The 24,321-nt window shown below is 47.6% G+C and overlaps 1 protein-coding gene across 2 annotated transcripts in view; it reads right to left on the reverse strand.

The window, feature by feature from the left end:
• Positions 1-24,321, reverse strand: part of LOXHD1 (lipoxygenase homology PLAT domains 1) — a 1,099,077-nt gene that overhangs the window by 391,908 nt on the left and 682,848 nt on the right. For both annotated transcript variants that reach the window (XM_078674764.1, XM_078674763.1), the window contains 4 exons: positions 22,260-22,557; positions 8,130-8,281; positions 6,239-6,372; positions 1,849-2,009 (listed from right to left, as the gene is read on the reverse strand). In XM_078674764.1, the coding sequence (XP_078530890.1) occupies positions 1,849-2,009; positions 6,239-6,372; positions 8,130-8,281; positions 22,260-22,557 (745 nt within the window). The remainder of the gene's footprint in view (positions 1-1,848; positions 2,010-6,238; positions 6,373-8,129; positions 8,282-22,259; positions 22,558-24,321) is intronic.

Here is a 24,321-nt window from a genome sequence, read left to right on the forward strand (position 1 = left end):
CATTTAAGGAATTGCAAAATTTGCGATTCCTTAAATGTAATTGCAAAATAAGGAATCGCAAATTTTGCGATTCCTTATTTTGCACCAGATTTTCCTTCATACATACCATTTAGCAAATTTGCATTCGCAAATGCCGAAATTCACAGAATTTCGGCGTTTGAGAATGCGAATTTGCTTGATACATATGGCCCTAAGTCTCTGGGCCTCTTAGGTGAAGGTTCCTGTGTAAAAAGGCATTGTGAAGGCTCCTCCCTAAGGGTAAGCTTTGTTTTGCGAGGGATTGACTGCAGGGGTAGAGGGATCCTGCTGTAGATCTTGCCAGTGATTGGATCAATATAGATGCGCTGTTGCCTAGCATTCAACTCTTGTTTGTAGCAACTGAAGTTTTGGCATCCTCCTCGGAAGATGCTGCAGGAATCTTGCATGAATCTTCCTCCATGGGGCCTCAATGAGGTTCAGAGGAAATTGCTGCTTCAGTGCTGAACTTAGTTTTGGTGTCGAGGGCCAGTTCCAAGCTGAAGGCAGCTTTGCCGCTGACATTGACCGAGGCATCAATGGAGGGCCTTGGAGCCGATGTAGCCATTGCCATCAATGCCAGTGTGGGTGTCAACAACTTTTCATGAAGGCTTACTGCCCTCTGCAGGCTTCTGTTGGTGCCAACAATAGCCATTAGGCAGCACTGGCCAGTGTGTGGCTTTGTCTCAATCACCATGCTTGAGTCTTGATGCCCGACTCACGTGGAAGCAGTGTAGTGCCTCAGCGGGAGGTAATGTCTTATGTTTTTCCTGAGTCACTGAAATACCTACAGCTTAGCATGGTTTTAACCCGAGGCCCAGTCTTTGGCACACCGCTTGATTCGCAGGAACACCCCCAAGGGAATGTTGTTGACTCCACTCCGTGGGTGGCAGCTTCCTGCATGCAGGATTGAATTACCTGCCGTTGGCTTCCTATACAGGGATGTCTCAATGCTACCTTCATGGACATATGCTCTCAAGTCCAGGTAGTATACCTCTTTCTTGCTGATGTTACTGGTAAATTTAAGCGAAACCGTTGGCACTTCCTTTAAGGCCACAAAGTCAGAAAGAAGTGTTTAGGTGATATATCCTGTGAAGAGAACAGGAAAAGCCCATTCAGGGCAAAATTAATTTGAAATTTGAGATTTGGCTATGATTGCATGCAGAATTAAATGTACACTGTATACTAATGCTGTGATTGAATAATAAAATGTCATTTATGCACTCCACATGATGTGATGAATTGAAATGGCAACAGGACCAAGCGCCTTTTTGACATTACAAGATGGCCGCCACAGTAATGTAGTAAATTGACTGTGCCTTCTTTTATGTTTATTTTAATCACGTGTGTGAATACCACGTTGTAACTTTATTTAAAGCATTTGAAATGTTGTATCTATCGACACTGACGAAGGCGGCAACGCCGAAACGCGTTTGTTGATACGATTGTGTAGCGCTGTAATAAATTATGGCAATGAAAACTACGTGAAAGTGCTGAGAGTGCCCTTAATTGCGGAACGGTTCCGGGAGCGAGGACTGTGTGTTTTGGAATATTGACGCACCCCACTGTGCGGTAAGGAGGCACCCGAGGCAAAGAGGAGCGACGGTTGGTGGAAAGGAGAAACTGAATATATATATATATATATATATATATATATATATATATATATATATATATATATATATATATATATATATATATATGTGTGTGTGTGTGTGTGTGTGTGTGTGTATGTATATATGTATAATCAGGGCACATAGATGTGGATTTAAGTATAGTAAATCTCTATGCTTTTCTATAATTCTTAAGCAGGCATAATAATTGTGTGCAGACCTTTCTGCTCCAGGCCAAGTGTGGCAATAGGTTGATCATCCTCATCATCATCACTGTCATCGCCCTTCTTCATGAAGGCTTCATCCACTGGCACCAGCTGTCTGGCAATTTGGCCATCATCTTCATCAACCGCTAGCCAGCGCTGGCATGGAAAAAAGTACCTGTAAGACAGAATATGTGAAGAGAGACTTACACATGTGGAGTTTAACATGTGGTAACACAAACTAAGAACCCTAGTAATTTTACACTAGAATTGAAGAGTTTTCAAAATCTGCGAAGGTGTGCTCCTGACGAAGGGCTTTAAAGTAGGGAATGACGTAATATTGGAGCCAAGAATGCATGAATGTATGTATTCTGCATTTCTACAGCACAAACCTAGCCTAAGAGCAGCAGAGAGATGTACCAGATAAAAAGGAGAAGACACAGTAAACGAGATACAATGGATGTGTGATTTCTAAGAGCGAGAGGCGACTGCTACTGTATCCTGATGTATGTGTGTGTTCAGCTCTTTCCTAAATTGGAGCACAAAAGAGGCAGTCCTATGGAGATTTGTGTAGAAACAAAGAATTCAACAACACTGTACGCAGGTGGAACTTTGGCACTTCCAGGAGTAACCTGTTTGAAGACCCGAGCTGTTTTACATGTGTGTGTGTGTTTGTTTGGTGACCTCAGTCTTATGGTATAAAGGGTCTTTGCCATGCAGGACTCTGTGTGTGAGCTCTTATCAGTGAATTTTTCATTTTTCATTCAGTCTAATTTGTCATCTGATTTTGCTAGCCTTTGAATTAAAATGGCGATATTATGCAGGGATTCTTTGAGAGGGAGGGCATTAGCAGAAAGGACGGCTTTGGTTCTGAGCATAGCGCCTTGAGAGGTTCGAAGGTTGGATCTGTTGAAGAAAGCGTCTGTAATTCTTTTTTAAGGATTGATGAAGTATTGCATTTCTTTTATCTCCTCATACGTCTGGCTATCTTTAAGTAAAGGTGAGAAGACCAAAATATCTGGGTGGTCACGAGGAGGTTGGGGTCCAAGTGAAGAGCAACACGTGACCACAATTGCATTATGGGAAAGCAGAGGTACTGGTGTTTGAAGGGACCGAGACTGCTGGGGGTGGAGGGGTTCTGGTGGTTGCTGGTCTAGACACCCATTGTGGGCATCATTCTGTCAAAGAAGTATACTGATTGTATTTAAAGCAGAGTAATTGCCGAGTGGTTGGCAAATGACGTCTCTAATGATGGGTGAGTTTGTGTCTAGCATGATTTCGCTGAGACAAGCTCAAAGGTAGAAAATCTCTCAGAGTGGAGATGGCAGGACTGGAAGTCATTCAGACTTAGGAAGACATGCACCCCCCATGTTTTGCAGTTTTATTATTGATTATTGATAACAATAAAGCCACCCAGAACAAGATTGTCCAAGCACTGCATTTTCGACCTCGCCCCGCTGAAGACCCCGCCGAGTAGACCCGGAAGCAAGAAAGCCCCATGGTTTAACGACGAACTCAAGAGCTCCAAGAAGAACTGCAGAGCACTCGAGAAAACCTGGCGCAGAGACCCAACACCGGACAACAAGACTGCCCTCAAGCTCGCCACCCGAAAACACCACCAGCTGATCCACGCCACCAAGAAAACCGCATTCAAGGAACGACTGGACAACAACGCACACAACAGCAAGGAACTCTTCAACATCGTGAAAGAGCTCTCCAACCCCAACGCCGGAAACAACGACATCACCCCTTCGCAAGACCTCTGCAACTCCCTCTCCTCCTACTTCCACAACAAGATCGCGGACATACACAACAGCTTCAGCACTCAACCGACGCACGCCACGACCGAACCACCGCCCCCCACCACCACCCTCCGCGCCTGGACCCCGATCAGCACCGAAGACACCATCCGCACGATGAACTCCATCCACTCCGGATCCCCAACAGACCCCTGCCCTCACCACGTCTTCAACAAGGCCGACGCTGTCATCGCACCCCACCTGCGGGACATCATCAACACCTCCTTCGACACCGCTACCTTCCCGGAGAGCTGGAAGCATGCCGAACTCAGCGCTCTACTCAAGAAACCATCAGCCGACCCCACCGACCTCAAGAACTACCGCCCCATCTCGCTGCTCCCGTTCCCGGCTAAAGTCATCGAGAAGACCGTCAACAAGCAACTGGCCGCCTTCCTCGAGACAAACGGCTCCCTCGACCTCTCGCAGTCTGGCTTCCGGGCCAACCACAGCACCGAGACCGCCTTGATCGCAGCTACAGATGACATCCGAGCCCTGCTTGACAACGGAGAAACAGCGGCCCTCATCCTCCTGGACCTCTCCGCGGCCTTCGACACTGTCTGCCACCGTACCCTAGTACAGCGCCTCAGCAACGTCGGAATCCAGGAGAAGGCACTGGAGTGGATCACCTCCTTCCTCGCCGGAAGGACACAGAGAGTCCGCCTCCCTCCGTTCAGATCGGAAGCCACCGAAGTCATCTGCGGCGTCCCTCAAGGCTCCTCGCTCAGTCCAACACTCTTCAACGTCTACATGAGCCCCCTCGCAGCCATCGCACGCCAGCACAACCTGAACATCATCTCCTACGCCGACGACACCCAGCTGATCCTCTCCCTCACCAACGACCCCGCCACCGCCAGAGCCAACCTGCACGAAGGGATGACAGACGTAGCCAAATGGATGTCGAACAGCCGCCTGAAACTGAACTCAGACAAGACGGAAGTCCTCATCCTGGGATCCTCACCCTCCGCCTGGGACGACTCCTGGTGGTCCCCGCCCTGGGCAGCGCACCCAAACCAACTGACCACGCACGCAACCTGGGCTTCATCCTGGACTCCTCCCTCTCCATGACCAGACAAGTCAACGCCATCTCCTCGTCGTGCTTCAACATCCTGCGCATGCTACGCAAGATCTTCCGATGGATCCCCACCGAGACCAGGAAGACGGTCACCCAGGCCCTCGTCACCAGCCGTCTGGACTACGGCAACTCCCTCTATGCCGGAACCACCGCCAAACTCCAGAAAAGACTCCAGCGGATCCAGAACACCTCAGCACGACTCATCCTGGACATCCCCCGCCGAAGCCACATCTCCGGACACCTGAGAGACCTGCACTGGCTCCCGGTCAACAAGAGAATCACCTTCCGGCTCCTCACCCACGCACACAAAGCCCTACACAACCAAGGACCAGGATACCTCAACAGCCGCCTCAACTTCTACGCTCCCAAACGCCAGCTTCGATCGACCAGCCACGCCCTCGCCGCCGTCCCCCGCATCCGAAGAGCCACCACTGGAGGAAGGTCCTTCTCCTACCTGGCCGCCAAGACTTGGAACTCCCTTCCGATCCACCTCCGCCTGACCCAGGACCACCTCGCCTTCAGGAAGCAGCTCAAGACCTGGCTGTTCGAGCAGTAGCGGATCCCCTCCCCCCCAGCGCCTTGAGACCCTCCGGGTGAGTAGTGCGCTATACAAATGCTCTGATTGATTGATTGATTGATTGACAACTGTATCAGTGAGAAGAAGAATTTTGATTTTATGGCAGCAAATAGTATCCCTACCCGGAAGCTGCACGAGTGGAAGCAGGGAGGCCGTCCGATTTTAGAAAGGCCCTTATATAGATAAAGGTTGGCTAGATTGCATCTATCAAGCTCTGAAAATGTATGTATATTCCAGCACTGAAAATAGTAGATGGTGCAGAACTCCAGTCACGCCATATCAATATTTTTCAAGAACAATTGTGCGTCATATCTGAATAAATAACATAACAGTGGCTTCCAATGTGCAGCATATTCCATGTTACTGTTTTTATTATAAGGTTTTAATATTGGATATCATCGGGATCCACCATAAGGTCTTATTACCTTTTTGAATAATTGTTTTTAATCTAAAGATTGAACTCTAGACCTTGTGTAGAAGTTTTAGAAAACTGTCCTGAAGAAGGTGATATATCGAATACTCACCGAAACGCCGCGTCGACCTTCTGTTTTCTGAATATGTATTGTACATTGTTTTTAAACTGTGGATGTTAATCCCTCTTTTTACAAATTGTCAAAATAAAAATACTATATATTTTTTTAATATAACATTGTTTTTTTGGGTTGTTTTACTGTGCTCCACTGACGTACCGTTACTGCTTTAGATTGTGTTGTAGGTTGGTGGCCTGATAAAAGTGGTCAGAGTACACCATTCTAGTGTGTTTAGGGACATTTTAAGTTCTTCTGGGGACATTTCATGTTTTTGTAAGCAGATAGCATCTGCATTCAGGGGAGACCTTCCTGGCAATTGATTTGGATCTAGTGAGACCATCAAAAGTCTCATGCACTATTCATAGTTTGTTGTACTTCTAGCTTCAGTCATGCTAATTGAAAACATTAGTAGATGTCAACAGCACTTACCTAGTATCATCCTTCTGATCTACAATCTCCACTCGGTCAAGGAACCAGGCGGCATTTCCGCCCGAGTTATCATGGCGGATACGAAGCTTCTTCAGTGCTCCAAGTTCAATTGCCTTGATCAGGAACACATCTTCCTGTGGGCATTAAGTAATAGAAATGCACAATATTCATGGCAGGGTTGGAAGACACCAAGTTCAGCATCACCAGACTCAATGTAAAAGGGTTACAACTGGGCAGCTTTAAAGTCATGTGCAAGCTGCAACTACAATTGCTTCTCAAGCTCTGGACATGACTACTTCACACTTCCATCACACAATTTTGGAAAAGTAAAACTCCACAGTAGCAACTCCACCAACAAACCACAGATGCACTTTTCATGCTGACGTGATGTTCTCCATAGGGACCTTACTCCCCTAAGCAGCAAAAAATTAAACAGAGTGCTGTCAGGGTGCATGTACATTCATGGCATTCTTCTTACAACAATCACCAGTCCCAGGAGTCATGCTAAGAGATTCTCTTCATGCTAAGAAAATAAGGTCCATAAAAAAGTCTATACATATGTATAAATCTACTGTAGTCTGTGGTGCATACAATTGCAGCAAAAAAAGACAAAAGTCATTGTTTTCTAGGAAAAAGAGTTAAAAACCAGCCACTACGAGATTATGATAAATTGTGAAATAATGAATCAAACTACATAAAGAAATGAATGGGGATAATATTTAATGCTCCACGAAATTTCAGGACGTCTTGAAATGTCTCCATGAAAATGCTGTGCCATTGTTGCGTGCCACAAACACCAGGATCAGGTAAGGAATTCTTTTTTATACCTGTAAACAATCAAAATTCCTCTATGACAATGCCTACAATCAAGATTACACCAAGTCAGGCACTAAACAAACAGAAACTAACACTAGCAAAGCCAATAGGCCTAGCTTTTTTGACCTACTGAATTTGCCACGTTTTTTTTGTTGATGCTGTGCAGCATCAGCAAACTGTAATATTTTTTTGCCAATGCTGTGCAGCGTCGGCAACAATTTTAAAAATAACTTTAAAAAGTGGAATGACGAGGATTTGCACATGCTGTGTACAGGTCATGATGCAATGTCAGCCCTGTGTGGTGACATGTGCGTGTGTGCGTATGGCATGACATGACTGCAATTTTAATTACTTTTGTATGTACCTTTTAAGGATTTAAAGGTGTAGGATAGCGCTTTTGAAATAGCAGCACGCAGGCTCTCTAAAATAATTATGTTGTTTTTTAAATTCCCCATGGCAGAGTGGTGGGAAACAACGCAGGAGCAGCTTGAATGCAGGGTGGTGGGGGCATAGGGGGCGTGGGCATAGCAGCAATTAAGAGATTTGTGGTGCGGGAATAAATAAAAAAACGATAAAAAACATGATGTGAGAAGCAATGAGAAGCAGAAAAAAAGTAGTTGCCTGTATATGAGCAGTGCATGGATACAAGTCATCCAATCAAAAGGATGGTAAAGAAGCTAGGCTCCAGGGTTAGGACAAACACAAGAAGAGGAAGGACTACCATTAACAAGCCAGCAAATGAGAGTGACAAGAAAGTCGGCCAATGGTAATCAATGGGCTGGCTCTAAGAGCACTGCAAGTTTAGGTATCTTCCACCAGATGTCTCTCAACAACAGCCAGCTAAAAGATGTCCCAAAACTAAAAAGCAATAGCTATTCTGTAAACATGCAAAGATGCATGCTGAAAAGTTTCCACCAGTGCCTACCCAGCAGACCCGCATCACTCCTTCATATAAGGTAAAAAAGTCACAAAATTCTGGCTACATCTCGGGAATTGGGCCAACGCGTCTCGGGGGTTGCACCAACGAGTCAAAGCCTTCTGATGGTAGTGCCCAGAGAATAAAGCAATACCATACCTGACCCTTCTCAAACTTGTTCAGGTGGTTGGACTTCTTGAGCTGGCGCTCCCCTGTGTCTCCAATCTCTCCATAAATGTTGACATAAACATTGGCATCTGTCCCTGCACCCCATACGCTCCCAGTGTAGACATGAACCTCATACGCATTTTCTGCAAAACAAGAGGTGCACAAACTCTGTAAATTAAACACAAATGTAAAGCATCTTGAGTTGTCCAAATCCCCCTCTTACAAAGGTGATACACATATAAAGTATAATAAAGGGCACCCGATTCATTACACCTGGGTACCAATGTGTGTCTTTTATAATAGATACTGAAAAGAAAAAACGGGTAAGCTTTAGAGTCTACAAATTAAAAAAGGACAAAAAAGCAACAACTTGCAGAAACATTTGCAGTTAGACACATTTGGAAATCCGGATTCTGGCGTGCTTTTCGAAAAAGGCTCATCTTTTGAGTGCCCTCTAAAGTGTGCTCTCTCAATATTCCATATTCAATGTAATGCATCTTCCCAGCTTTTTCCTTAGGGCTCTGGCAGGCCAATATTTTCAGCATTCTCCACCCGCGCCAAGTTTACTAAAAGGAGCAGTGCCCATAATGCGTAAATCTGCCCTTGCTGGAATAAGAGAGCTTGAAAACTTATGATAAGGTCTTCAAAAATAGTAAATTTGTCTGAGAAGGCAGAATTCAAGACTGAAGTGGAAGGATCTCAGTTCCTATTGCATGAGGATACCCTTCAAGAGAGAGTGCTGCTTCATGCTTGAAAGGCGGTATTTATATTTTTATTCAGACGTTTGTCTTTTCATACCTTTGAAGAATATTTTATTTCAACATTCTGGCGGGGTACCCGTATTTCACCACATTCTAAATCATTTGCCGTGTGCCTTTAAGACTGGTTAGATTGGGACATGTTTCACGACTCTTGGGTAGTATGATCCTACTGATCACCGCACTTGAAAGAAATCTTGTATTTTTAGAAAAGTAGGTTCTTGGGGCACCCTGTAGGTAATATATAATGCAAATATCAAATGATGAAGGTTCTAAAAGGTTCTCACGGCCCATGTGAAGGTCACTCTAAGAGCAACATGAGGACCGTAAAGCCTTAAAAGTGTCCTGAGCGTACACAGAAATGTCATACTGTAAATCAGCAAAGAAATCAATACCTTAAATCCTGACTGTAAAAAACAGCATCAGTATTCCTACTACTTATAGGTAGTTTGCAGGGATTGCCTCGCCTCTTCTACAAGTGTCCTCTGAATCCTTCATATGTACAAAGTTAATTTTAGGAGCCTGAATGGTCCACCTATCTGCACTGGCGCTGGAATACAATTTTTCAGAGTTGGGGTGTTGCAATCAATGTTTCATCATTTGAGTCATGGGAATTGAGAAAAATCCAAGCATCACAGTAAGAACAAGTGTAGCAAATGTGTTCAGCAAGAGAGTGATATGGGTGAAATATGTAGCTGATGGTGCATTTTGGAGCACCCTGTTGCAAATATATTACTAAAGCATGGTGTGGTAGTGCATTGTCATTTACAGACAGCACACATCCATCAATATACCCATTACATTTGAACAAAGATACAGTGTTAAAGTGATAAAACAATATAGCGCCCAAATGAAAAGTGTGGACATTGAGTTTCAGTGAATAATTATCATTTGCACATCACCAAATATAGGGCCAGATGTAGGTAATCCTATTTTATCGATTCAAAATACCGAATTTTACCGATTCGGTATTTCAGAATCGGTAAATGGGATGTAGCTAATTATTCGGTAAATTTTACCGAATCGGTAGTATTCGGTATTACCGATTCAGTATTTACTGAATCTGTAAATACCGATTCTGTATTTACCGAATCAGTAATTCCCATTCATTCCTATGGGCCTGAAGGCCCATAGGAATGATTGGGAATTACTGATTCGGTATTTACCGAATCGATAAATACTGATTCGGTAAATACCGAATCGGTAATAGGGGGACCATGTTCAAGGGTGGCAGGGTGTCACATTGACACCCTGTTGCACCCCTGAATAGTGCATGGGTGCACATGTGGCACACATACATGCCCTAAGGGCATGTGTGTCTGCCACATGGCACAGTAAAAAAAGCACAAAATTGCTTTTTATTAAGGTTTTCGATATTTACCACCAACCTTTATTTGGTGGTAAATACCAAATCCTTAACTGTGCAATGCACTCATTTGAGTGCTCCCTACATTTCAGATTGGGTAATTTACCGATTCGGTATTTGAAGGAATCAGTAATTTACTGATTCCTTTAATTACCGATTCGGTAAATTACCCAATCTGAAATGTAGCCACCTACATCCCAAATGCCCAATACCGGTCGGTAACGGCCGAAATTCGGTAATTTCGGCCGTTACCGACCGGTATTGGGCCACCTACATCTGGCCCAAAGTGTCTTGATTTGTGTTGATCCATTTAATATCTTTGTTTCTATCACACTTCAGGATTACAAAAAAAGAGTGCTTCATTTTGCTTTCCTGACTACTAGTATAATCTAAAATATTTAGATTTTGTTATTCATTAGAAAATAATGATATTCTACAGCCTTCTTTTTCACACTCCCTGTACCCCAGAAAGAGTGCCACATAGTTCCCTTTAGAAAATCCTCTGACGACGCGTGGCCAGGGAAGCCAAGATGGCGGATGCAATCCAATAAAGCTCTGGACCTCCTCTGCCATCTGGACTCCCCAGCTGCCAGCTAGGGTCAACCTCAGTGTGGCCCTGGCACCAGTGCTCCTTGGGTGCTTGTAAGACAGCCCACCCGTCCTCCGCGGTTCAGGCACACTGTGGCCCACCCCAGTGGCGAGGAAGGGCCCCTCAAGATGGTGGCCGCCCTCTGAAGGAAGTTAATGGCGGCCGGGGGTGGAGCTGGCCCCCGTACAGCATGGAGTCCTTGTTGAATCCAGCGGCTCAGACTCCGGGGCCTCTAAAGGTGAGGAACACTCAGGCCGCCCTCTACAGCGGCAGCCCATGATGAGGGAGCATGCTAGGCTGCACAAAGCGGTGTCCTGCAATGAATATAGATTGACTCCTTCAATCCCTCCTCAGTGGGGCCTTGGCTTGCTTGGTGGTCCTTCCTGCTGCCTGCCTCTCTGCATCTTCTCCTGCACCCCCGTCCATGTGGAGGGCCTGCGCTGTTATGTTATGTTATGTTATGTTAGGTTGGTTTTATATAGCGCTCAGCTACTCCGAGGAGTGTCCCGGCGCTTTTAAGAAACATTTAGAGCGGGCAGCAGGGGCGGACAGACCGAACATAAGACTATTGGACAAAGAGCCAGGACTTTAGCTCCCTCCTGAAACCCAGAAGATTAGTGTTCAATCTCAGGGAGACAGGCAAAGAGTTCCAAAGCTTAGGAGCAAGATAGAGGAAGGAACGACCACCCATTCGGTGGAACAGATGGAACATGTGCCAAGGCCAGAGAAGCTGACCTAAGAGTCCTCGAAGGCAGATAGAAAGCCAGTCGGTTTCTGATGTATCTTGCTCCTACGCCATGGAGAGCTTTAAAGGTCAGCGTGAGAGCCTTAAAGGCCACGCGTTTTTTGATGGGAAGCCAGTGAAGTTTTTTTATTAATGCCGTTGCGCTTGTTCTGCGATGAAAGCCAAAAATGGCTCTGGCAGCAGCATTCTGCACAACCTGCAGACGAGAGAGGAGAACCTCCGGCAGGCCCAGGTAGAGCACGTTAGAGTAATCCAGGCGCGAACCTATCAAAGCCTGAACAGTCACTTTCTGGTGACAGAGAGAAAGCATCGGAAGAAATTTCCTAAGCATCTTAATGATGCCGAAACACTTGCCGATGAGGCCCAAGATCTGGGGTTTCATCGTGAGGCCATCATCGATCTGCACTCCCAGATTCTTGGCCTTGGGGGAGGCAGCCGTGGGGGGAAACATGGCCGGCGGCCACCAAGATTGCCATCTGGGGTCAGAAGAACAGCCGAAAAACAGCAGCTCTGATTTATCGGAGTTGCATTTAAGGCTATGTTCTTCAAACCACTTGAAGACAGCCCCCAGACAGCCTCTGATCTGCCCGCCATCGAAGTCTGCACCCTTCTGACAGGTAAAGAGAAGCTGGGTGTCGTCAGCGTAGGACACGATCTGGGCGCCGAAAGACTCTGCCAGAGCCGCCAGGGGTGCCAAATAGATGTTAAACAAAGTAGGGCTCAAAACAGAGCCCTGGGGCACTGCTACCTCCAATGGCGGCATCTCGGCAGAGAAGGGGGGGGCCCAGACCGTTTGGCGGCGGCCAGCTAGGAAGGACTTAAACCAATTGAACACCGCTCCCCGCAGCCCGATCTCCCTTAATCTGAGAAGGAGACCGCCGTGGGGAACGGTGTCGAAGGCCGCCGACAAGTCCAACATTACCAACATGGCCTTGCCTCCTGCGTCCAGCACCTCTCTGATGGCATCGGTGACCTCCAATAATGCCGTCTCCGTACTCATAGTGGCACGGAAACCCGACTGGGTATCATGCAAGATGTTATTCTTTTCCAGGAAGTTTGAAAGAGAGGCGTGGACGTGCTTCTCCACAACTTTAGCCAAAGCCGGGAGGAGGGAGATAGGCCTATAGTTAGCGTGCACCAAAGGGTCCAGATTAGGCTTCTTCAAAGCGGTAGGGACCACGCCCGTGCTCAGCGAACAGTTGAGCACCGGGTTGATGAGATCATTGATCACTGGGGCCATTTTTCCCAGGCACTTTGCAGGACAAGGATCCAGAGGTGAGCCAGATTTGAGTTTAGAAATCAGATCTAGAGAAGAAGTCAACGAAAGAGGGGGAAAGTTGGCCAGAAAAGGACCAACATCAGGAAGGAACATAGAGGAAGGGACACCTATTTCAGACGGAGTTATTAAAGTGGTAGGGGGAAAGGAATCTTGAATGGTCTTGATTTTAGAAATGAAGAAATTGGTCAGTTGAGACACCGAGGGTTCAGAGTGATGGTGCGTGGGCAGAACAGAGCTAGGTGCAGTAAATTCCTTAACAATAAGGAAGATTTCCTTGCTGGCAACAGCAGGGGCCTCAATTCTTTTAGCAAGATATGCTTTCTTTTCTAAGGGGATGCTGCAGTGATAGAGCTTGATGGACTCCCTATATACATTCTTGTCCGAAGGATCATAGTAACGGTGCCAGACTCTTTCCGCTTTCTTGCAGCTACGCCGCATATCCGCAAGAGAAGCTGTAAACCACGGGGCAGATGCCCGATTACAGTTTTTACGTGAGGTCGCAGTGGGAGCTAGTTCGTCAAATCTCTCAACCAACCAGCTTTGTAGAAGGTCTAGATCGGCTTCGAGGCTGCCAGACAGCTGGCAGGGGTGGGAGGAGAGAGCTTGCGCCAACATATCCGGGGATACTCGATTGAAGGCTCTCGATGTTTGACGCAAGCATTCTATAAGTCGGGGTGGATGTTTATTGGCCAAAGGGATCTGGAACTTAACAAGACAGTGGTCCGACCATAAAACGGGTTTGGGGGGAAACACAGCTATGGAGGTGGTGGAAAACACTTGGTCCAGGGTGTGTCCTTTATTATGTGTGGGAGTAGTGATGAAAGGGACCAAACCCAATGGGGTGGTAACGTCTAATAGCTTGATGGTATCAGCATCAGTGCCTGAGTCCATGTGTATGTTGAAGTCCCCCAGCAGCAGACACTGGTCCGTTTTAAGGCACAGGGCTGCCACAGCAGTGTAAAGCTCTTCAAAAAAAGAGCCTAGGGGTCCCGGCGGTCTGTAAACTAGAAGCCCAGCACAAGTTTGATGAGGGGATAAGGAGAGAGAAAACCCCAGGGATTGACAGCCCGCAATATCGGCGGTGGAAATGATAGTGCAGGGAAAACGTTTATCGACTGCTAGGGCTATGCCGCCTCCTCTGCCCTGAGCCCTATCTTTCCTGAAGATAACATAGCCGGGGGGAATGGCTGACGCTAGGTCGGGTCCCGAACATTCACCCAACCAAGTCTCTGTAAGAAAGAGACACAGAGGGTTTGTGTCGGCCAAGAGATTGTAAATGTCCACGGAGAGTCTAGTAAGGGACCTAGTATTAAGAAGGAGACAGGACAGAAGTATGGGTAGGTCACGAGGAGATGATACAGGAGGGCCACCCAGACCCCATCCGCAAGCACAACAACGTTTTTTACAGACATGTCTTCCGGGGAAGAATCTGTAGCAATTGCCAGAGGTTCCTCTTAAGGAAAGAAGCTCCTCAGAAGTGTATGTGCGCATGCTGTAAGAGGCCTAAGACCAAAAAGGATGAAGGTCCGCCCGCACCCGTCCGTCTCCGGGACGCTGACGGGCGCAGACGGGCTTACCTTAGGCGCTCCTTTGGCGCGATAGTAGGCACACCCACACCGCGCGTCCGCTGCGCGGAGAAGAGGGCCTCTAAATTTATAACAAATCCGGCAAAGGTGAGGAAGACCGCACCACTGGTCCGCCGACCAGCGTGCCAGAAATCCTCCTAAGATGGCCGCTGAATACAGAATGCAGCCTACTAGCCTACTGGTCCCAGGATACCTTGCGGCCCCTAGTCAGTCGGGCAGGTATGGGGAAATGAGCCAGAAAATCCACCGCGATGCTGATGCCACCCAGCAAGGCGGGGAAAGAGGTAAGGAAAAGATGCGAAAGTCAGGAGCAGGAGAACACCCGGCTTTCCGCCTCAGGTGGTGAAAATGAGGAGAGCAGGAAAAAAAGATGTACCGTCAGGTAGGCAGTGACACACAAATGAAACCAGCGCTAGCAATCAGCGCGCAGAAGGTACAATACAGCACTAGAGCAGCTATCTGAAGCGCTAGCAATCAGCGCGCAGTAGCGATAATGCACCAAAACAAAAATTAAACGATTTTAAACGTTTTAAAAGGCGCTCTAAGTCAGCGCAAGTAAAAGTTGCTTAAAATAGCTCTACAAATAATCATTAATGCCTCCGTCCAACCCCACCCAGCATCCGCCTCAAAATACAGCGGGAGGGTACTCAATCGGTCCGAGGTAGTTCGCAGCTCAAATTTATAACAAATCCGGCGAAGGTGAGGAAGACCGCACCACTGGTCCGCCGACCAGCGTGCCAGAAATCCTCCTAAGATGGCCGCTGAATACAGAATGCAGCCTACTAGCCTACTGGTCCCAGGATACCTTGCGGCCCATAGTCAGCCGGGCAGGTATGGGGAAATGAGCCAGAAAATCCACCGCGATGCTGATGCCACCCAGCAAGGCGGGGAAAGAGGTAAGGAAAAGATGCGAAAGTCAGGAGCAGGAGAACACCCGGCTTTCCGCCTCAGGTGGTGAAAATGAGGAGAGCAGGAAAAAAAGATGTACCGTTAGGTAGGCAGTGACACACAAATGAAACCAGCGCTAGCAATCAGCGCGCAGAAGGTACAATACAGCACTAGAGCAGCTATCTGAAGCGCTAGCAATCAGCGCGCAATAGCGATAATGCACCAAAACCAAAATAAAACGATTTAAAAAGTTTTAAAAGGCGCTCTAAGTCAGCGCAAGTAACAGTTGCTTAAAATAGCTCTACAAATAATCATTAATGCCTCCGTCCAACCGCACCCAGCATCCGCCTCAAAATACAGCGGGAGGGTACTCAATCGGCCCTGTTGCCCCAGGACCCTGAAAGGCTGGGCTGATTGAGGACCCCACCACTCGCCTGCAGTTAATCCCTGAGTGGCCTCCGCCTGGAATTCAAGCCTTGGGAAGACCTGGCTGCTCGTGCTGCCCCACTGTGTCTGGGGGGAAATTGGGTCGGGTTGCCCCCCGTAGTGCAATTGACTTCCTTGTCAGGGTGGTGTCGACAGTTGGTCCCCACCGTGGGCTTCTCTGGGACAGTTGCTGGTGCTGCGGTGTCACGAAGAGACATGTTGCAGCCTGTGGGCACCTGGGGGTCGGTACTCTTTCCTTGCTTTTTCTGGCCTCCGAACCTGAGCCTAAGACTTTGCTTACCCTGGTCTTGTGGTCCTTGGTTCCTTGGACGATGGGGTCTCCCCTGGTGAGGGGCAGAACGAGTGCAGGTTGAGCCATCTCCTGCCCTCTCCACTTCGGACAGGGTGCCTGACTGGAGGCTTTGGAATACTAGCGGCGGGGCACCGGGCTGCTTTGTCCCCACCATGGTCAAGGATAAGGGCATGCCTCAGCAAACCCAGTCGTGTATTGTCAAGCTCTCAATGCTGGTGGCACACCACCCCAGACTCTTCTGACTCTACTGGGGAGTGCCACCTGGATACCGCTGATGTGTCAGCCATCCTTCAGGCCATCCAGCCATCCTGGGAGGCAGTGGAAGCAAAAGTCGGGGAAATGGGGATAAATTCGGGGAGGTGGGGATGGACATGGTGCTCTTGAGGGGCCCTGAGGGGCAGATCTCTTAACTTGAAGATAAGGTTGCTGATCTCAAGAACTCGGTGGCAAAAGCTGTCTACCACCTCCTGGACCCTTGAAGCTAGGGCTAAGGATGCCGAAAACAGATCACACTGCAACAATCTTTGCTTTGTGGGGTTTCTTGAGGGGTTGAAGCTTCCGACCCTGAGCACTTTCAAGATGCTTGGCTCAAATCCTGGATGATGCCCTCTCCCCATGTATGGTCATAGAGAGACCTCCCAAGGCCATGGGCTAGCGTCTGCCACCTGAAGCTCCCTCCAACCTTTGTGCTGGTACCATGATGTGATTCTCTGGGAGGCCCGCAAGAAAGGAGCTCTTAACTTTGACTCATGCAGAATTATGATTTTCCCAGACTATATCAAATTGGTTCAGACTCAGCTCAAATCCTTATATCAGGTCAAAGCCAAACTGAGGGAGCTTGCCTTACTATACATGCTGACCTACCCGGTCAAGTTGAAAGTGAATTGTGATTCTCTCACCCATTTCTTTATGACCCTCAAGGAGGCCTGGGAGTGGGCTGCTGAGCACCACCAGCTTAGCCAGCATGATCCACCGCCCATTCATCAGGAGGACCAGAGACTTCCACTGCCACAGTGGTCCAGACTATCGGCGGCCAAGAGAGCTGTGATGTTCTGGAGGGCAAGAGAAGCCACAGGGACTAGCCGGATTCCTCTGGAACTGAAAGGGATGCCCCTCCAGGTGGCTCACAGGAGACGGCCCCGCTGGGGATCGAGGGGTAGTGTTTTCCTTTTTCTGTTGATTGAGGGGCAGCTGAGGTACTTGTAAGGGTTGTTCCAGGGGCATTCCCTCAGACTTACTGTCAATTCATCCTATGTAGGAGGAAGTCCACCTCTATTACCTGTTCTTATGATACACTCTTTGTTTGTAGGACTATGTTGAGATGACAGATGCTTCTGGGGTGGAAGTGTGTGGAGGGGGAGTTAGGGGTAATGGGACATTCTGTGGCTTTTCTTCTGGGTCTTTTCTTTGTTGGTATGTTGCACACGCTCCATGCTATACATGCTCGCTCGCTAATGCCACACCCCCTTGTGCACCTTGTTAGGGAGCTGTAGTCGGCCCCCATCCGTGACCTAGGGCCTGGGCCCTCTCTTTGTTGCTATGGCTAGTTTGCAAGTGTTGACGTGGAACATCAACGGTCTGCTGGACCAGATCATGCCTGCGGCTGTCCTTCGCTATGCTAAGAGAAAGTGTCAGTTGTCTTGATGCTACAGGAGACTCGTCTTCTGGGCGTCAATGGTTTATTACTGTATAGGCTCTATCAAGCCGGGCCTATCACACGGGGTACCTCAGAAGTTCCAGGGGATGGCTATACTCCTCCAAAGATCATTCCCCTTGGTGGCGTCTCGGACAGCCTTGGATCCACAGGGTTGCTATGTAGTGGTAGAGGGCATGCTAGGCGGCAAACCTGTCAACTTATTGAGTGTATATGTACTGACTCATTTGTTGACACAGAACCTCATGAGCTCAAAGGGATTGTTTTAGGGGTTCCTCCAGGGGGCCACTATTCTGCGAGGGGACTTCAGTACAATGCACTGCCCCAACTAGATGCTTTGGGCCCTTCGACGGGACATTGAAAGCAGGAGGCACGACATTTGAGGATTCCTTGAGTCTCTGCGATGGTTGACAAGCCTGACACACTACTGACAGGGAGTGCATGAACATGGCAGCCTCGAATAAGACCCTTTCAAAGATTGATCTCCCCTTCTCACGGCTGCCAATATACTCTTTATGACGGCAGCACGTATACTCCACAAGAGTATATCGGACCACTGGTGCTCTTCTGTCTCAGGGCTCCAACCAGCTCTAGACACCCAATGTGGCGGCTTAACGCCTGGTGTCTTAAGGACGAGAAGTTCAGAAAGTGACTTTGGAAGGAGATTGACTTCTACAGTGAGACCAATACGGGCTCAGTGGCCCCTTCCGGCTCACTACAGACGGCTAGCAAGGCCATAATTCAAGGGGATCAATAAATCTTACCCCCACAGGGCGAAGAGGCTTAAGCGGGAGGAGCTTGCATGCTTGGAATTCCGCATTCTTGCCCTTGAAAAGTGGTGCGCTGCTGGGGCCTCTGAGGGGACCATTGGGCAACGTGAGGTCGAGCGGACTTTGTTGCACCAACTGGCGCCTGATGAGGCTTGCCAGTGCGGATGGGTGTCCACTCAGAGAGTGTATGAGCACAGTCATACGAATGGGAAGCTCCTTTACTGGCTCACCATGGGCGGGATGAGATTGCGTATAATTCCTGGCATCAAAGATGCTGTGGGTCGAGATTTCACCGGTGCTGAGAACATGGCGGAGGCATTTGCTTCATACTACAAAGCTTTGTACATTCACCATCCTCGACCTGAGCGAGAGCGGGCTAGCATGCTTCTACATGATGTATTCCTGACTAGGCTTACTGTGTTGAGAGTACAGCCCTTGAGTTTACCATACCGACAGATGAGGTTGAGGAAGCCATACGAGACCTAAACACCGGGTGGATCCCTGGGAGGGAAGGGTTTCCTGCAGCGTACTATTATTGCTACGGTTCTCTAGTTACGCCTCATTTGGGAAATTTATATTCTGAATATGAGCATCTGGCCTCCTTTATCCGGGAGCAAGATGTAGCCACCATGGTGGTCCTACCCAAAAAGAGGCAAGCAGATGACACCTGTGCCTCCTACCAGCCCATTTTGCTGATTAAAGTGGAGTTTAAGATTGTTGCCAAAGTTCTGGCAACTAGTTTGCTGCGGGTGCTGCGCCAACTTATTCATGCCGATCAGTGCGGCTTTATGCCTCTCGTTCTTGCCCGCCGTTTCGAAATTATCAACCCCAGTGCACTGCTCCTAGTTGATTTCTAGAAGGCTTTTGACATTGTGTACTGAATCTATCTTGACCAGACTTTGCTCCGCATGGGCTCTGGCCCAAAGTACCGTAGACTGGTCTGTCTCCTTTATGGGGCACCCTCCGCCCAGGTCCTTGTGAACGGAGCGCTGCCATGCCTTGTCCCATTTGCAGAGGTACGAGATAGGGATGCCCTCTCTCCTCCCCCTGTTTGCCCTGGCTATTGAACCATTGGCTACAATTATCCAGCATAATGCTCAGGGTTCTGGATGGTGGTGGAGGGAGGGCTCAGGAGATACGTGAACAACATACTCCTCTTCTTGACCCAACCACAGCTGTCAGGCCATCGAGTCCTCCACATTTTAGGCATATTTGAAGAGGTCTCTGGGTGTTGTGGCGAAAGTCTCTTCTGGCCCCACTGAAAGGCGACACAGAGATAGTAAGCTGGCTCAGTATCATCCTTGCTCAGGGCCTGAGTTTCAAATAGCTTGGGTCCTATAGTTCGCTCTTACCTGACCTGGCTCATAATCTAAATCTGACTCCTCTATTCACTGATACAAAGTAAGTGCTACAGTCCTGGCCCGGTCTCTTACTAAGTACGCTTGGTAGGGTGGCCCTGTTCAAAATGCAGCTGCTCCCTAGGTACCTCTACGCCTTCTAGAATTTCCCCTTCCCCACCTGGTTCAAACAACTCAATGCTCTAATTTGGTCCTTTATTTGGCAGGGGCGATCCTTGTGTATTGCGCAGGCTAATTGCTGTTGTTTGACGTTTTAAGGAGGACTGGGGCTGGCTGATTTTAACCTCTAATACTTGGCTGTTGCACCTTTTGGCAATTAACGATTGGATGACGGGGGTGGAGTTGGAGTGATACCACTTATAGAGCACAACTGGCAGGTTGAGCCTGGAAAGGGTCCTGCGATACCTGCATGTTTTCCCCATTCCCGTCACATCGCTGGAACCCATTAAGTGGTTCTATTCTGCTGGCGCGTGGCACTCAACTTCATAGATTAGGCCCGTACACTCAGGCAGCAGACTCCTCTGTGGAGTGGATGCTGGCTACATCATACAGCCCAGCTTGAAGGGTTTAGCCAGTGTGATAAGATCAGCATTACATTCTTGGGCAATGTGTGGAGCGGTGCCCGCAAGCTGGCCTTTGCCGAGCTTCAGACCCTTTTCCAGCTTAGCCGTACATAATTTCCCAAATACCTCCAGGTCCACCACGCACTAGCCGCTCATTACTCTGACCTTACAGCTCTTCCCGACTACAGCCCACTGGAGGCACGCTTGCTGATAGGTATCATTGGCAGCAGAGGTGTATCTAACATATAGCGCTCCTATGTACACCATGCCACACATACGATTGGGTCCCTGAAACTGAAACAGGAGGGCTGAGTTGGGGAGCTTGATGATGCTGACTGTTGAGAAGCGCTTATGGCCCAAAGGGAAACTGTCATACCAGCTCAGCTGCGATTTATCCAAATTAACTTCCTACATGCAACCTATTTGACTCACCCTGCCACCTCTGACAGGCAGGGAGACTCCCCGTACCCCAATACTTCCTCTGCTCACACCCTGATGTGGATTTCTTTTCATGTGGTCTGGCTGTACTCGGACGTTGTGCCCTTTTGGAAGCACATAGCACAAATACTTACACATGTGCTGGGGAGGCATATTCATCTCACACCCGGAGGAGGTGGGGCTCCAAGGGATTTTGGCAGATGTGGGTGGCAGTATGGGCGAATTACGTTGGTTGGTGTTGGCTCTGCCCTGGCCAAGTGTGACATCACACAGAGGTGGAATTCTCCGGCTCTGCCTACGATTATGGAATGGTGAGGGCGATGGATTGGTGCTCCAAATTGGAGGAGACTGTGTACAGAGCTTGGGGATGTCCGTAGGCGCATGCTCGGGTATGGGATAAATGGTGGGACTATTGTGGACTTAGATGTGATGCTTGATTTGAGAACTGGCACAGGTCTTTCTGCCAATCCTGCTGTAGTGGTGGTGGGTGGCAAGCGGCGGGGGGGGGGTAGATGAGGTGTGCAATATTGTGTTGTTCAAAATGCCAATAAAAAGTGTCTATAAAAGAAATCCTCTGACTTTATAGTCAGAGACAGCAAACACCAATCTTCATGGTAAAAGAATTAACAGCCACTTGTCATAAGAGATAGCCTGATATTGGACCTCTGTCTTTAAAGCACAGCAAATGAGATAATATATAAAAAATAAAGGCACCTTTATTGCTTATCCACTTTGGTTATCTTAGGGGTGCTGCAGTACTCCCACATCCCCACTTCCAGTGCCTATGCTTATCTCTTAATAGTGATTTTCTTAAGCCAGGTTGACCTCTTATTTTGTATGTATTATTTTTTTAACAACAAAGTTAATTTGGTTATTTTGCAATAGGAAGGGGCAATGGCCCCACAAAGACATGTAAAACCAAGAGGATGTTTTTGCTCCAACAACCACATTTCTATCATATAGCAACACCCGCCATATATGCAGGTGAAGTAAAACAAACAGTATGCAGACAGTTCTGGATCTCCACATCAGTGCATATGGTGTACCAGTCGCAATGTATGTACATATACAGGGCAGCATTACTTTATTAAGACAACATAGAGAATAATGAGCATCCAGGGGCAAGGGGCAACTTCAAGGGTCATTATCGGGCAGAGGGGGAGGTCAATTCCCCGATAGTGAGCCCAACGGGTCCAAATCTTGCGGTGCTTCGCAGGGCATCCCCGGGCATCAAAAGCAGCAATCTCAGCCCCCATACACTTGTCTAACTCAGTTTTCCATTTACCCAGATTGTATGTATTATTAATGTACTACATGTAAATGAATGTTATAAAATAGGCTGGTATCACGCAGCAATGTGTTCATGATTTTTCATGATTTTAACAAACCTTCCAGTCCAGTTGATTCTTCAGGGAGCAGCTCCACAACTATTTCATTATCACCTTCTCCTTTCGCCAACCACCGCTGGCACAAGAAATTATACACTTCCACCACCTCGTCTATTTTTGGCTCTTCATCCTCCTCACTAGACTTCTTCTTTTTTTTCTTTTTTTTCTTATCCACCTCCACCATTTTCACCTCTAATCGCTTAACCATGACGCTTTCCAGGTACCAGCCGTCCCCGATGCCTCTACCGTCATGGCCGATCCGAAGCTTGAGGATCTTTCCAACATCGGCAGCTTCCACCTAAGACAACAATGAAAATCTGTTATTAAATGAACTGTGCTTTCCTTATCCGAGAACCAAACCTCAAAGCTTACAGAAGGTATACCTTCATGGGGTAACAGATCAACACATTCTTGAGTTTTTATGTAAATCTTTGGTGATGTCTGATTTGGAACTAGAGGTTTCAAAAATCATACCTCATCAAATGCATGGAGAAAATGTGACTATAAATTGCGACCTACCTAAGTTAGAAAACCTATTACCAAAATAATACAGGATATCCATAAGTTGCATTAGATCACCATGAAAACAGACACAAAAAATAACCGTAATTTGATATGTTATGTTATGTTATGTTATGTTAACTGAAATTTCTTAAGTGCACAGCTGCCCCAGCTAAGGGGCGTCCCGGCGCTATACCTGAGAAAGTAACATAACCAACAAACCAGCAGAGACACAGCTAATACGGCAAGGGGAAAAGATGCGTCTTAACAGCTTTCCTAAAAGCAAGGAGAGTTTCCAGAGAGCGAATGTGGACAGGGAGGGTATTCCACAATTTGGCGGCCATCACCATAAACGAGCGGCCCCCTAATCTACATTTTTGGAACCGTGGAACAAGTGCCAAATTTTGACCAGCAGAGCGAAGGTTTCGCGATGGAGTGTACAAAATCAGAAGATGCTGAAGAATGGCAGGAGTATCAGTTTTCAAAATTTTGTACGCGAAACAGAGACTCTTAAACTCTATACGTCTGATTACAGGTAACCAGTGCAGTTTGCAAATTGTAGTGCGAGCAGAGCAGAAGCGAGGCAAGCCAACCAAGGCACGTGCTGCCGCATTCTGTACTCGTTGGAATCGCTGGACTTCTGCCTGGTTAGCACCCAAAAGCAATGAGCTAGCGTAATCTAGTCTAGATAGTACGCTCGCTTGGATCACCATCTGTCGCGTTGGGGCATCGAAAAATCTGAGGATCGGCCTTAAACCTCGCAAGATGCCGAAGCACGTAGATGCCACCTTCTTAGTGTGACACGCGAAGGTCAGTTTGGAGTCCAGCCAGACGCCAAGATTTTTTAATTCAGAAATAGGTTTAGGGGGCGATCCCTGCTCCTCAGGCCACCAGTTGTCACCCCACAGATCAGGATGTTTTCCCAAAACCATCACCTCAGTTTTGAGGGCGTTGAGCTGTAAACAGTTGAGCGTTAGCCAACTAGCAACAGCCCTCAAACCCGCCGCAAACTTCGATGCCGGCTGGTTAGAATCCCCATTAAGGGTTACCGCCAACTGGGTATCGTCGGCGTAAGATACCATAGTGAGACCCCAGCTCTTCGCAACTTCCGCCAACGGTTGGACATAAAGATATACTCCTGGGGTCATGATAATATTGAAATAGGAAACAAATAGTAAGAGACATAGACAACAGACTTAGTCTATCTGATCAAGTAAGGTAAAAACAACTGAAAATAAATATTTGTACATGAACAATAGAAGAGGCTACAGATACAGAAAAATAATTTACTAGCTGTAGTCTTGGCTAGAATATCTGGAAGTCTGGAGCATGGAGAAATGTTGCCTTCTAGCACCAGTGATCAGAAGAATGAATAGGGAACAACATAAACCAATGTCTTTGGATTTTATGAGGAAAGGGTTGTGTTTGTCAGTAGTGTTAGGGTAGAACTGTCATTGATTTTAACATGTAGTTGATAGTCAACTGAGGAGGTGCTGATAGCCTGGCTGAGAGTAAATTCCCTACCCAGTATTATTTACATCACAAGTAGATTCCGGTGTCT

The sequence above is a fragment of the Lissotriton helveticus genome, chromosome 2_1 (genome assembly GCF_964261635.1).
Source record: "Lissotriton helveticus chromosome 2_1, aLisHel1.1, whole genome shotgun sequence".
Classification (NCBI taxonomy): domain Eukaryota; kingdom Metazoa; phylum Chordata; class Amphibia; order Caudata; family Salamandridae; genus Lissotriton; species Lissotriton helveticus.